The following is a 14,412-nucleotide window of genomic DNA, read 5'->3' on the forward strand; positions in this document are numbered from 1 at the left end:
AGACAGTAGGCAACTGTATCTGGTTTAGAGTTTGTGGTTGACATGAATAAATTAATGAGGAAAAAAGCTAGCAGCCAAGACACAACAGTTCCCTTTCCTCCACCTGATTAGCTCTTGAGCTGAATTAAGATTGATGGATAAAGGAGAAGGTAAAGTCAGTTTTCTTCAGCAATGTCGATTCCGCCGACAGAGGTCACTGCAGAATGATGCTTTGAGAGACGCAAAAGTCTTTCATTACCTAATCCACTTAGCACCACATGAGGTTATTGGTTAATTGTGAAGTTCTCGTGTATACACTGCTGTCAAATCTGCCAGCCCCAGCAGTGTGTCAATCGTTGCTAGCTTTTTAAACTTTACAATGAGATCCCACTGAATCCAAATCTCCAAAGAATCCATTCACTTTGAAATTATACTTTTTTAGATTCATTATTTTTGGTGCTGCAGTTTGAAATAATGCCAACTATTGTCACACTTCTCAACAGCACATTCTGGTCACACTGGTCAGTTTCGATTGAATGAATTATATTGTGTTCCAAACAAGCATTGAGTTGGGAAAACGGACAGGTAAAAATATTCTCGAGCAATATTTTGTGTTCTTAATGATCCCTTTGGTGTCCCTTCATCCCCAGAAGATATGTGATGCTTCCAGATCCCTATCATTGCTCCAGATTCTTGGATCGTTCCATCACAGCATCAGGAATAATCCTTTCCTCCAGATCCTATTAACCCCTCCTTTGCTCACCATACCTCTGGAAATCTCAGCTCTTACAATTTTAATACACACATAGCGTTCCTATGTTTCTGGGCCCCACAACTTTCTTCTTAGTCATCTTAGTTGCTTGGACTCCACTTTCCACATTATTGCTGTAACTCACTCTCCACCCAACACAGATACACCTAGAAACACTCACTCCACTGCTCATGCATAGTACAGATCCTACTGTCCAACCCTGTCATGGTAAACCCTAATAGTTCCCCTTTCAACTTCCTGAAACCCTGCTCCCAGTTATTGGTCCCTCCTATAATCACCAGATCCATCAATATTGCTGCCAAATGTCATGTGAAAGTGTTGGAAACGCAGGTCCACTCTAAGGACCAACCAGTATATTTTCTCATCAACCTGTTCAGAGATGTTATTACACACCTGCAGAGCAGGTGAGGCTTGAATTGGGTCCCCATATCCAGAGGTGGGGACACTACCATTGTGCCAGAGGCCCCCTCCTAATGGATAAACCAGTAAAACTCCAGAGCTGATGGAAAGCGCGTGATGCCCACTGGAATCTGGCTTTAAGTTCTGGATTCCATTCACTGGGAGAACTAGAGAAGGGAAATTCATGTTGGACTGACCAGTGATGCCAACATCCTGGGAGCAAATACAAACACAGCTGGGTTCACCCCTTCCAACTCCATTTTGATTTGGCTCCCTCCCTCTCCCTCCCCATTACCCTTAACTGGATTTGCACGTAAATTAAACAACTGGAAAACATTGGTATGAAAAGAAGAGCTGGAAACATTGCCTTTTCTGGGGGGCATTGTGTGTAATTTGATTAATTGATGATGGATAATAGATGAAAAGTACAGTGGGTGATGTGGTGGTGGGAATGTACTGTCTAGTTGAGTTTGATAACACTTCCGTGTAAAAGAAACATTAAGGGGTGGATTGAGATCCCATATTGTCTCACGCTGATAATGTCATGGGCTGGTGCTCCAGAGGCTGATGTTAAAGCTCTGGTACCTTGCGTTTAAATCTCATCATTACTTCTGGTAGAAGTTAAATTCAGTTACTAACTCTGGCAAAGAGAGAACTGGATTCAGAGGAGTTCTTGTGACACAGTGGTGTTTCCAAATCTTTGAACAAGGGGACCCGGGTTTAAGTCTGACTTGCACTGGAGAAGTGTAATCACATCTTTGAATCGGGTTGATCAGAAAATATCCAGAGCTGGATTCTTCTTTCATGGAGAGATTGACAAAGAAAGAGTCTGGAGGGGAAGGACAGAAACCGATGCTTGTGCTAAACTATAAAGCCCCTATAAATCTCCAAAATTGTTCCACACACATGGAGATTGGTCTGTTTAAACATCACGGGCCCTGACTGTTCCAATCTTTGGAACACCTCGCGGTCCCATTCCCCAATGTCCCAGGGTCACGAGAGAGCATGCATTCTACCAGCTCGGGTCCATCAGCCTCCTTCTGCTGAGTACTCCAGGTTCAGGCACTTTAATCACTGCCTCCTGCAACCAGCCAGCCACAGAAATGTCAGAAACTCATACTGGACATTGTGTTAATCTCAGTCCAATCACAGCTACTCTGTCATAACAGCTCAAGGAACTCTCCCTCCAACCAATCCCAAACCCTAACAGATCATGATATTTCAGCACATCTGGACTTCAAAACCCCAGGACTTCGCTCTACAATAGAACTCCTCCCTGGAACAAGTGCACTCACATTTTACACCAACTAAATATTTATTGTAACAACCCTTGATCCTCACTGCATCCAATCTGATACACATTTTTGATCATTTTGTTTTGCACCTTACATTCAAAATAGTGAAGAAACAATGATTAAATACACAAATAGATATATTAAACTTCAGTTACAGAATGTGAACACCATAGGACTGGGGAAAATACCAGAATTCCATAAACTTACACCACAAACAGATATACTCTGGCACATTAGTCTTGTTCATAAAACAGCACTGGCACATTACAAGACATAATACTATTACTGATATCATTAATCTCCTTCAATTCTCAGCCCAAAAGCAGGTCTGACTCACAGTGGGTAGGGCAGTATCATGGATAGAGCAAGAAAGCAGATCCTTACTCCACTCCAGCAGGAAACATGAACCAAACCCTATAATCACTGGCACTAACTTGACTCACATCAGCCACCCAGCTACATCAACAACTGAGCTGACCAGCCCCAGGAAGGAGTTTGAGTTAAGTGTGATAACGGACACTTCTTTATGCACATAGCAGTATGGAGCTACAGATAGTGTTGGCAGAGGCTCCACAATTCTTGTCATCTCCATCAGACCATAAGAAATAGGAGTGGAAGTAAAGCCATTTGGCCCATCAAGTCCACTCTGCCATTTAATCATGGCTGATGGGCATTTCAACACCACTTACCCACACTCTCCCCATATCCCTTAATTCCTTGCGAGATTAAAAATTTATCAATGTCTGCCTTGAAGACATTTAATGTCCCGGCCTCCACTGTGCTCCGTGGCAATGAATTCCACAGGCCCACCACTCTCCGGCTGAAGAAATGTTTCCTCATTTCCGTTCTAAATTGACCCCCTGTAATTCTAAGGTTGTGCCCACGAGTCCTAGTATCCTCACCTGATGGAAACAATTGCCCAGCATCCACCCTTTCTAAGCCATGCATCATCTTGTAAGTTTCTATTAGATCTCCCCTCAAACTTCTAAACTCTAACAAATACAATCCCAGGATCTTCAGCCATTCATCGTAGTTAGGCCTACCATTCCAGGGATCATCCATGTGAATCTCTGCTGGATAAGCTCCAGCGCCAGTATGTCCTTCCTGAGGTGTGGGGCCCAAAACTGGACACAACATTCTAAATGGGGCTTGACCAGAGCTTTATAAATTCTTAGTAGCACCTCACTGCTTTTACATTCCAACCCTCTTGAAATAAATGACAAAATCTCATCACATAGCCAAGCAGAAATCTTTCCTACCCTTCCTGTCTGCCACTGGTGTGTGCTGGAAAGATTTACAAACTGATACTCAAACCTTTGACCACGTTATAAATGCACCTTCCTGGACCATCAGGACTCCTGGAATGGAGTTGAACATGCAGCACCCGCTGCATCGTAGAACCTCTATTTATAAAGATTACATCCATCCTCTGCCGTAATGATCAGCGTCTGCTACAAGAGGTAATCTAATCATTGCCCTCTGACATTCAATGGCATAACCATCGCGGGACCCTCCTCTGTCAGCACCCTGGGGGTTTACCATTAATCAGAAACTCAATGGGAAATTCAGTGATTACAAAAACTGGTCAGCAGCTAGAGAGTAACTCACCTCCTGACTTCTCAAAGCCTGTGTACCATCTACAGGGCACAAGTCAGGAGAGTGATGGAATACTCCTCCCTTGCTTCAAACTCAAGAAGCTTGATACCACCCAAGCCAAAGCAGCCTGCGTGACTGGCACTACATCCACAAACATCCACTCCCTCCACCACCGATGCTCAGTAGGAGTAGTGTTTAAAAGACACACTCCGATCATCACTTAGGCTCCTTTGGCACCTCCTTCCAAATCCACAACTAATTTCATCTAGAAGGACAAGGTTAGTAGATACATGGGAATATTACTGCTCGCAAGTTTCCATCCACGCCGTTGACCATCCTGACTAGGAAATATATTGTCATTCCTTCAATGTCACTGGCCAAATTCCTGGATCTTCCGCCCCTAAAGGCACTGGGGAGCTACCTACAGTGTCGAAATGTGTAGCGCTGGAAGAACTCAGCAGGTCAGTCAGTATCTGAGGAGCAGGAGAATCGACATTTCAGGCATAAGCCCTTCCTGATGAAGGGCTTATGCCCAAACCATCGACTTTCCTGCTCCTCGGACGCTGCCTGGTCTACTGCGCTTTTCCAGCATCACGCTCTCGACTCTGATCTCCAGCATCTGCAGTCCTCACTTTCTCCTGGGTCTACCTGCAGCAAATGGACTGCAGTGGTTCAAGAAGGCAGTTCACCACCATGTTCTCAAGGGCAATTAGGGATGGGCAATAAATGGTGGCCCAGCCAGCAACGCTTGGACCCCGTGAACAAATAAACCAAATCTGGGAATGCATAGCACAAGGGAAAAGAAATAATATTGGGGCTGTGGGCCGTGAGGAGAAAGGTGAAAGGGTGTGCATACACCATAATAAAAAATAACTTTAAAGTGATTCGAGGTCGCCATATTGTTTGAGGTGGTTTGGGAAAGATACAAGCACTCTACTATGTGACATACAACACACTGCTCCTTGTTGTTAAAAGGTGTGTGGCTGTGTATTACTTGATGTTTCTGCTGCATGTCACAAGGTATAAATGCTGTACCTACCCACGCAGATCCTACGGTCAATTTGCAGTCTGCCAAAATCAGCACGAATTGACTGGTTTTGTCGTTTTTTAAAAAGAATGTTTTAGAGAAATGAATGACGGATATCTCAAAACATTAATACAGATTTATAAATGACTGTAGAAATATGCATTGAGGTTGAAGTGGAAAGAATAGCAGGGCAAATTTGAAAAAAGTAAGTAATTGAAATGTGGTGGAGTAATTCAAGGTCTTCAGCATAATGTTGTGCAGCTGAAATCCTTCAAGAGAGGCTCCCAGGATATAAAGCTGAACACATGTGACATGTCTCCTGCACATATCTATCTTTCCCTTAAATGTAGTGACAAGTATACAATGCAGTAAAGATTCGAAGGCAATGCTGATAGGGGTAGATGAAGTGAGGTGCATAGAGGTTTAAGTGAAGCAAACACATCAGTGTACACTCATTAGCCAGCTCCTGAGCTGTAAATTCTGAGTGAAAAAGCTCCTAGCACATATTAATATTATTCATTTCATTCACTAATTGATAGGTAAAAAACAATGCAGCATGGATACATCTGTAAAAAGCAGCTGCTTAACGCCAGAGAAATTATTTTGAATCTTTCTGCAAATTGAATACAGAAGAGCTCAACGGATGACCCTTATTGGTCTTAGTTTGCAACCCTTTGCAGACAGAGTTTACAGGCGTTCGGTTCTGTTTTAAACAATCAAACTCTGCACATTTCCCACAATGGAGTCAGGATTTCAAGAAGGAATCTTTTCTTTAAATTGTTGACAGTCCTCTGCCAATTTAACCAATTGCTTTGTTTTCTTGCAACTTTCATTTCTACTCCAAAAATCACACAAACCTTTTGTCAGCCGCATAGAAGTACATCAAAAATGGTTGCATTGTGCGGATTATTGTGTATTCGTGACAGCAGGTAAACAAGTACCTCCAGGGACTGCAAAGTGAAGAATCCTGGCACCGACATGAGAGGCTGCGATTGTCTCTTTTGTGGACGAAGTGTGGGAGGCAAGTGTGTTAGGTATGAACTAACGCACCACTCCTGATCCTGGACATGCTCACCAGATTGCACGTCGAGCTGACTAAGGGTTGAGGAGTGAGCTTCGGCCTGGGAAAGTGCATGTTACTTTTCCTTCCCAAGGCCAGGATGCTGTGAACATTGACTGCTTCTTAAATCTCTAACACTGGATACCTTTTCAATACAAACATCCTGAGATTGTCAATGATCAAACACAACAAGAAACAATAGTCCAAATAGTCTGATGTGTATCTGAAAGGTAAAATCATATCCCTGAATTATATTTGCGTTGGTACGTTAATCAAAGTGAATGTGAATGCAGAATTGCAGTTTGCTTTAATTTATTCATTGAACACGTGTATATTATTTATATTATACATTAACTGGGAATTCATCTCTGCTTCTACACATATGAACAGATTGAAATAAGATGGTGGGTTAGAAGGTTATCTCCCTGAAAAATATTGCCTATTAAAAACTGTGTAACGTTTGGCTTGGGGGGGATGAGGAGAGGCAGGATTAGGGAAGGGCTGACAGGAGATGCTGGGAAGGCAGGATGTGCGCAGAGAAGGGAGGGTGGGATGAAGAAGGGGTGGAGGAAGAGGAGAAGACGCCGGGGTTGAGTGGGGGATGTGGGTGTTGGTGTGAATTCAGGGGAGAACAGACAACAGCAGTTTTGTGACAGGGGAGAGTGGTTCATTGTCGAATGTCAATCTCCATGCTAGCTGTGATCCAACCAATCAGCGATCTTTTCCAACGTAGTATAAATTGGTGCTCTCTTCCTAAATTTGGTTTCTTGTATCCCAGTCCTGAATCACGTATGACAAACAGCTCTGAGCCTACGCCTGGACAATTAGGGCCAAAAAGCCTGTTCCCATGCTGTATAACTCGATGACCCTACAACAACGTTTAAATTCTGCACTTCCAAGCAATTATTAACAGGAAGCTTGCCACTCTAATTGCACAAACAGAAATGCCTTATTCAAAGTATAAGTTTCGCAGGAATTTTAGCAATTTGATCTCTAAATTGGTTAAACAATAATTTTAAACTCTCCTTCCTACAAGATATCCAAAGTCTATGTCATATTTCTGATGTAGGGCTTATGCCCGAAACATTGATTCTCCTGCTCCTCAGATGCTGCCTGACCTGCTGTGCTTTTGCAATGCCACACTTTTTGACTCTGATCTCCAGCATCTGCAGTCCTCACTTTCTCCTATGTCGTATCAATCAGAGTTAAAACTGTAGCATGGAAAATTGTACAGTGCTCCATTTCCTAAAATTTTAAAACTGTTTCACGTTCAGCATTCCCACTAAAATCACAGTTTGATTGATGTCCCAAAAATCAGTAGCAGGATTAGAACTTCTCTAGGACAACACAAGATGGTATAAGTTAGGATGTGTCAATTTGGGAAGTGACAGGGGTCAGCCCCAATGACAGGGGCAGTCACAACAATTGAAACTGGTTCCTCTAAACAATCTCTTCCAGATCAATTTGACCTAATATTAATTAAATCCCTTTCAGAAACTGACACTTCCTGCTGCTTATTTAATCAGCCAACATAAAATTGGGCTGTGTAATAACTGGAGTAAGTTGAACATGGAGAATCAAATTTCTTGAAGCAGTTCTTTTGACATCAAACTGTGTGTCATTGTGTTAGTATTGAAAGAAAGCACTTACCTGAATCTTTCCCACCTGAAGGATTGTGAGGTTTGGCAGGAGCTGTTGAGAAAATAAACATTCTGTTACCGATGTGTACAGCATTGCAGAGTAACGTAAAGGTTTTCAGAGATTATGCTTAAGTGCTGTGTTCACAATCATTTCCATTTAGTTGATTCAGAGTGAAGGACTGAAATCATTTGGATAATTCATGCACTTCAGTGCTAATCTATGGTATTGTGCTGATATTGTGTAATACCTATGCCAAGCCAAAGTTTAAATTCAGCCTTACACCCCACGGAGCCAGTTTCCTCGCTCAGCCAAGCAACAAAATGAGGGATGGGCTAGAAAACAAAAAGTCTAAATCATGTCACCTTGACTGCTTCTGGCCATCTGCACCTTCAGTTACCGAGTGGCAGCATTAAAGAACAAAAAATGCAGCAGAAAACTGAAGAGGAAGTTAAAATACAGTAATTTAAAAGATACAGAAAGTAATTGGATCTTGGTTAAAAAAAGAGACCAGTTTCACCTTTGGAAGTTTTTAGGATGGAGTTATGGAGTCATTTACACCCACCAGAAATTTTAAAGCATCATCTAAATTTTATGTCAATTTTAAATCACATCTAATGAACTACTTTCTGAAATTAATCACTGTTATAGGGTAGGCAATGTAGCCAATTTGCACATAAAAAATTTGTTCCATAAAGAACCAAAGGATCCAGAACTTGCCACTCCCCTAGCCAAGCTTTTCTAGTACACTTAACTAACATCTACTCAACAGTGTGGAACATTGCCCAGGTATGTTCTGTACACAAAAAGCAGGACAAACCAACCTGGCCAATTACCACCCTACCTGTCCGCTCTTGATTGTCAATAAAGTGATGGAAAGTGTCACTGACTCACTGACTGTGCCATCAAGCAGCACCTGCTCAGCAATAACCTGCGCAGTGATGCTCAGTCCGGGTTCTGCCAAGGCCACTCAGTTCCTGACATCATTACAGCCTTAGATCAAACATGGGCAAAAGAGCTGAATTCCAGCGGTGAGGAGAGAGCGACAACCCTTGACATAAAGACTGCATTTGAACAACTGTGGAGCCCGAGCAAAACTGGAATCAGTGGGTATTAGGGAGAAAATACTTCGACCAGTTGGAGTCGTAGCAAGTAGATTGTGATTGTAGGAAGTCAGTCATCCCATTTCCAGCACATTGCTGCAGAATTTATTGATTGATTAACTGATTTGATTGATTTATTGACTGTCATGTGTATTTTGTTACAAAATAGAGTGAAAAATGTTGTACAGTGTTGCAACTCTCCAGCACCACCTTAAAACGTAGGAAAGAAAACCAAAACACAATGTTTGGATCATTGGAATCTCTTCTGGTGTAGAAGTGACCTGTATAAGAAGGATGGATTGCACCTGAAGTGGGAGGGGATTAATGGACTGGGAGGGAGATTTGCTACAGCTGCTTGAGAGGATTTAAACTAGTAAGGTGCAGGGGAAGGGGAGTGGGGACCCAGGAGATAGTTAGGAAAGAGATCAGTTTGAGACTGGTACAGTTAGGAAAGGGAGTAAGCCAAACACTCAGGGCAGGCAGGAACAAAGCAGAGAAAGGTAAATTAAACTCTTAATTATTTCAATGCAAGCAGTCGAACAGGGAAGGCATCTGTACTCAGGGTATGGTTAGGAATATGGGAGTGGGATATCATAGCAAGTACAGAGATGTGGCTCAGGGATTGACAAGACTAGCAGCTTAATGTTCCAGGATACAAATGCTATAAGAAGGACAGAAAGGGAGGCAAGAGAGGCATTGAAGGTATAATATTATGGCTGTTCTTAGGGAGGATATTCCTGGGAACATGTCCAGGGAAGTTTATTTGGGTGGTACTGAAAAATAAGAAAGGGACGATTACCTTATTGGGATTGTACTATAGACCGTAGGAGAAAGTGAGGACTTCAGATGCTGCAGATCAGAGATGGAAAATGTGGCGCTGGAGAAGCACAGCAGGTCAGGCGGCATCCAAAGAGCAGGAGAATTGACACGAAGAATCTATGCCCGAAAAGCCAATTGTCCTGCTCCTCAGATGCTGCCTTACAATGCTGTGCTTTTCCAGCACCACACTTTTCAACTCTGTGCTATAGACCTCCCCAGTAGTCAGCGGGAAACTTGTAAGGAGATCTCAGGTATCTGTAAGAATAATAAGGTGGTTATGGTAGGGGATTTTAACTTGCAAACATAAACTGGCACAGCCATAGTGTTAAGGGTTTAAAAGCTTCTTCATCAGGTGGTTGTGGCGTATAAGATCATAAGACACTGAATTTATAGCAAAGGTTTACAGTGTGATGCAACTGAAACTATATATTGAAAAAGACCTGGATTGTTTGTTGTGTCTCTCATATTTTAGAATGAACATGTTGGTTCTACAGACACACACACACTCTCCTCCAGGCTCATACGCTCACACTGATCCTCTCCCATACTCAAGCTCTTTCTCATATGGTCACATATACACTCCCACACGCACCCTCTCACAGACTTATACCCCTTGACACTCACACACATACACACCCTCTCTGACAGACATGCATAATGACTTCCCCCTTCCCCCGAACACACACACACACAAGTCTGTGGGTGAATTTGTACTTGTTGAATTACATTTTATTTTGCTCAGAAACTGCATGCTTCTATGTTAGATTCTGTAAATCTGTTTTTTTTAGATTAGAATCAGTCTGAACATTGTGGCATGGACAGTTTCACACAGGACACCTCACACCTTCAATGCATTATCTGGGCTGACATGACACCGACTGTTAAAGTTCACTTGAGAATGTAACTTTAAAAAAGTTCTGTGATTTACATATGAAAGAACTGAAACCAATGTGTTCATTCTAAAAGATGAGAGACTTAAAAAACAATCCAGGTCTTTTTTTCAATATATAATTTCAGTTATGTCACACTGTAAACTTTTGCTATAAATTATGTACCTAATGATCTTATAGTCCACAACCACTTGATGAAGGAGCTAGTGCTTCCAAATAAACCTGTTGGACTATAACCTGGTGTTGTGATTTTCAACTCGATAACTATAATCTCAGTTCTGGGAATCGCTCAGCAAAGCAGGGGAAAATAAAACATCCCTCTCTGTCAACTTAACCTCTGTCTTCCCCCAATATGCAGAATGTCAGCACAGCAGATGTGGCTGTGGACAGAACTTCAAACAATGCTAGAACTGGAATGGTAAGTACATTCACTGATAGATCTCACTTTGTGAGAACTGAACGCTCTTTTATTGACTGCAGGTGGTGTTGGCACCCTGATTAGATGTTTAACAGGATTTAATGATGAATATTTTTCAGTTGGCTGAACCAGTGCAAGTGGAAACCTGATTCTAATTAGAAGCTTAACAAAAAGCAGAGGACAATAAAAACAACTGTGGAGGCTTGAGCTTGAAGAATCACTTCAGCAGTTTGCAGATAGTTTTGGTCTCTACACATGGAGAGCCTCTTAACTAAGGTTCCTTTCAAAAAAAACAAGTGAGCGCAATTTTGATGATCAAATACAAGTCTTTTATTTCTTTCAACTTCTGGGCTGTTTGTATCTATAAAGATATGAATTTGATTTATTTTCATCATTGGAACTATACTGGGGGAACTAGTCTCAATGTGTCTAAATGCACCAAGTATGAAAGAACTGGTTTTGTTCTAGATTCTAAGATGCGAGTCAGAATCCACGCTAATTTTCTATAGCCTCAGCAGGAGGTGATTATGGATATGGACATCATTGGCTAAATCAGCACTTACTGCCCACCCTAACGTGGAGGTGCTGGTGTTAGACTGGACTAAGTTAAAAGTTACACAACACCAGGTGATAGTCCAACAGTGTTATTTGGAAGTACTAGCTTTTGGAATGCTGCTCCTTCATCAGGGTCTGGAGTCACATGTAGTCCCGGTCAGATAAAAGGACATTTGTGTGGGGATCCCCAGTGGAGGGCTCTCTACATGGGAGTCCTCCCCCTTTCTGTCGGGGATCTGGGGTGGAGGGTGCTGCACGCAGCAGTCCCCTGCAACCGCAGATTACGATGGTTCACAGACTCCCAGCCCAACTGCTTGTTCTGTGGCACTGTGGAGTCCGTGGACCACGTGTATATTGGGTGTGGGCATTTGCACTCCCTTCTTGATTTTCTCAAAAACCTCCTCCTCTGCTTTTGGTTGCACTTCAGTCCCACGCTCCTGATCTTCGGGCACCCGGTACGGAGGATGGAGGGCAGGTCTGAAGACCTCCCCGTGGGTCTGCTACTGGGCCTGGCCAAACTGGCCATCAACAGGTCCAGGCAGCGGGCCGTGGAGGGGGTCGTTAGGGCCGACTGCCTGCCCCTCTTCCGCAGTTATGTTAGGGCCCGGGTGTCCTTGGAGAAGGAGCACGCGGTGTCCACCAACACCCTGGAGTCATTCAGGGAGAGGTGGGCGCCGCAGGGAGTGGAGCACATTATTTCCCCCTCCAACTCTATTGTGATTTAGTCCCTACCCTCCCCCTTCACTGTTTTGATCACAAAGCACTGCCCTTTGATGTGAAGGGCAGTGCTTGTCACTGGCCACCCGGGTGTTTTCCTATCTTCCTGGTGGTGGAAATTGAATAAAGATTCGTACACCTTGTGTCTCTCACTGTGTCTCACACCTGCACACACGCACCATGGGTGCTAGGGAAAAAAATAAGCACTACCACAGTTAGGCGGTAGTGTGGGGGTTAATTTAAATAAAAAAAAAATAAAAACAAGAGTGTTGCATTGCCCTTTTTTGTGAAGGGCTGCTTGTCACAGGCCACTCGGGTGTGTAAAAAAGGACATTTGTAAACCAGACAGGTTTTAGCAAAAATCAACAGTGGTTTCATGATTGCCATTAGACTACTTTTAAATTCATGATTTTATTCTTTTGTTTAAGCATTGATTTAAAACTTCACCGTCTGTCATGCTGGGATTCAGACCCATGTCCTCGGAACATGGGGTTCAGGGTTTCTAGTCCAGTGACACTGCCACCATCTTCCCAGATAAGAAATACTTTATAATCTCTCCATCTGAGAAAACAAACGAAGGTTGGTCGTGAGGGTGATCTCTTTAATAGTTAGTCAGCCAGATTCCATTCATCCGAATGCCTTCACCCTTGAACTTCGATGTTCACCTGAATCATGTTGTCAACATCACCAGAAGCAGACTGCAGTGTCTGTAGTACTGGGATGTTTTGTCTCATTGGCTGAGCTCCTCTCCTTTAAGTGAGGGTGGTGGTTGTTAGAGCATCAGACAGGGGCATAAGAATAACTACAGATAGGGAAGTGATAGAGAGACTGACAGTGACTGATGCTGGATAGAATTCAAATGAAACATCTGATGCTCAAGGGAACCGTATCTCCGGAAATGGAGCATATTTGCTTCCTCCCTGTGTGCCAGAACTGAAAGCGCTTGTGTGTTCTAGACGGTGCACAGACAGGATTTGTTTCCTTGTTCTTGTTAATTTGTTTTTCCGCAAATTGAGGCTGCTGACTCCCTGGAGTGGCCTTGGCTGCAGATGAGCAGACTTGCTGCTGGCAGCTGCATTAGGCTCCTCCTGAATCATCCTTTCTGAGCTTCTTCCTAAGCAGCATTTTGCTGCTGACTTGGCCAAAGGAAATGCCACGAGGTTAATTGGTAATGAAGAACTCTTTCTGTGTTTAACTAGGGTTTCTTATGGTTCAGTGATGTGGTTTTGCTTGAGCTGAAGCAGTATTTTGGCAGCATTAGCATTAAACCTTAATGCAATAGACAATAGGCAACATTTACATTAGTCTCCTGAGCAGTATTCTGAGAAGACTGCACTTCCATTAACTTCAATTCAACTATGGATATGAATGGGGCAGGATATAGCTAAGTCAACATGTCAGAGGGAGTGCTTTGAACATCCACCATTCCAACAGCCACACAAACCCTGCATTTCAAAAAACCAGGAGGCATTAAAAGTAAATCAATTGTTTCATGAAGTCTCGTGCCACCCAGCAAAACTATTGTCCTCGTGAGTTTTGAGAAGATTTGTAGCTCAGGTTGAGGTTCTAGATGTAGGTTTGCTCACTGAGCTGGAAGGTTCATTTTCAGATGTTTTGCCACCATACTAGGTAACATCTTCAGTGAGCCTCTGGATGAAGCTATTGTCTTTGTGCAGGATAGTGGGACAGACACCAGGCCCTTCAGCTTGGACTGGGCGAAGGTCTTTAACAGAATACAGTATTGTAAAGTTACATGATGGATGGACTCTGTGCTTTGGGGTGGGAATCCGCAAATGGAAACTACTGCTCAACGCGATAGCTATCCGAAAGCTTCCCAATTAAATCTGGAGTTAGGCAAAGCTGTCCCCTTTCCCTCCTGTCCTGTTCTGTATTGTACAGATCCCTTGGCTTAATCCATCAAGAAGGACTCCTGAATTAGAGGGGGGACTCTTCGAGGGTGGTGTAGACATTCTGGACAACACCTCCATGCACATAAACGAGTTCATCTTGTTCCGTTCAGATCCGTTGTGTAAGTTCATGACCATCTGTAACCTGGAGGGCAGGGATACACTGCAAAGGCACAAGGTAAAAGACGCAGGGCAGGCACGATGAAGTGAATGGGACATCCTTCAGCGATGTCACAA

At 43.1% G+C, this 14,412-nt stretch overlaps 1 protein-coding gene across 7 annotated transcripts in view; it reads right to left on the minus strand.

The window, feature by feature from the left end:
• Window positions 1-14,412, minus strand: part of cd99l2 (CD99 molecule-like 2) — a 201,803-nt gene that overhangs the window by 82,012 nt on the left and 105,379 nt on the right. For all 7 annotated transcript variants that reach the window (XM_072595549.1, XM_072595551.1, XM_072595548.1 and 4 more), the window contains exon 3: window positions 7,779-7,820. In XM_072595549.1, the coding sequence (XP_072451650.1) occupies window positions 7,779-7,820 (42 nt within the window). The remainder of the gene's footprint in view (window positions 1-7,778; window positions 7,821-14,412) is intronic.

This window comes from Chiloscyllium punctatum, chromosome 25 (assembly GCF_047496795.1).
Source record: "Chiloscyllium punctatum isolate Juve2018m chromosome 25, sChiPun1.3, whole genome shotgun sequence".
NCBI classification, from domain to species: domain Eukaryota; kingdom Metazoa; phylum Chordata; class Chondrichthyes; order Orectolobiformes; family Hemiscylliidae; genus Chiloscyllium; species Chiloscyllium punctatum.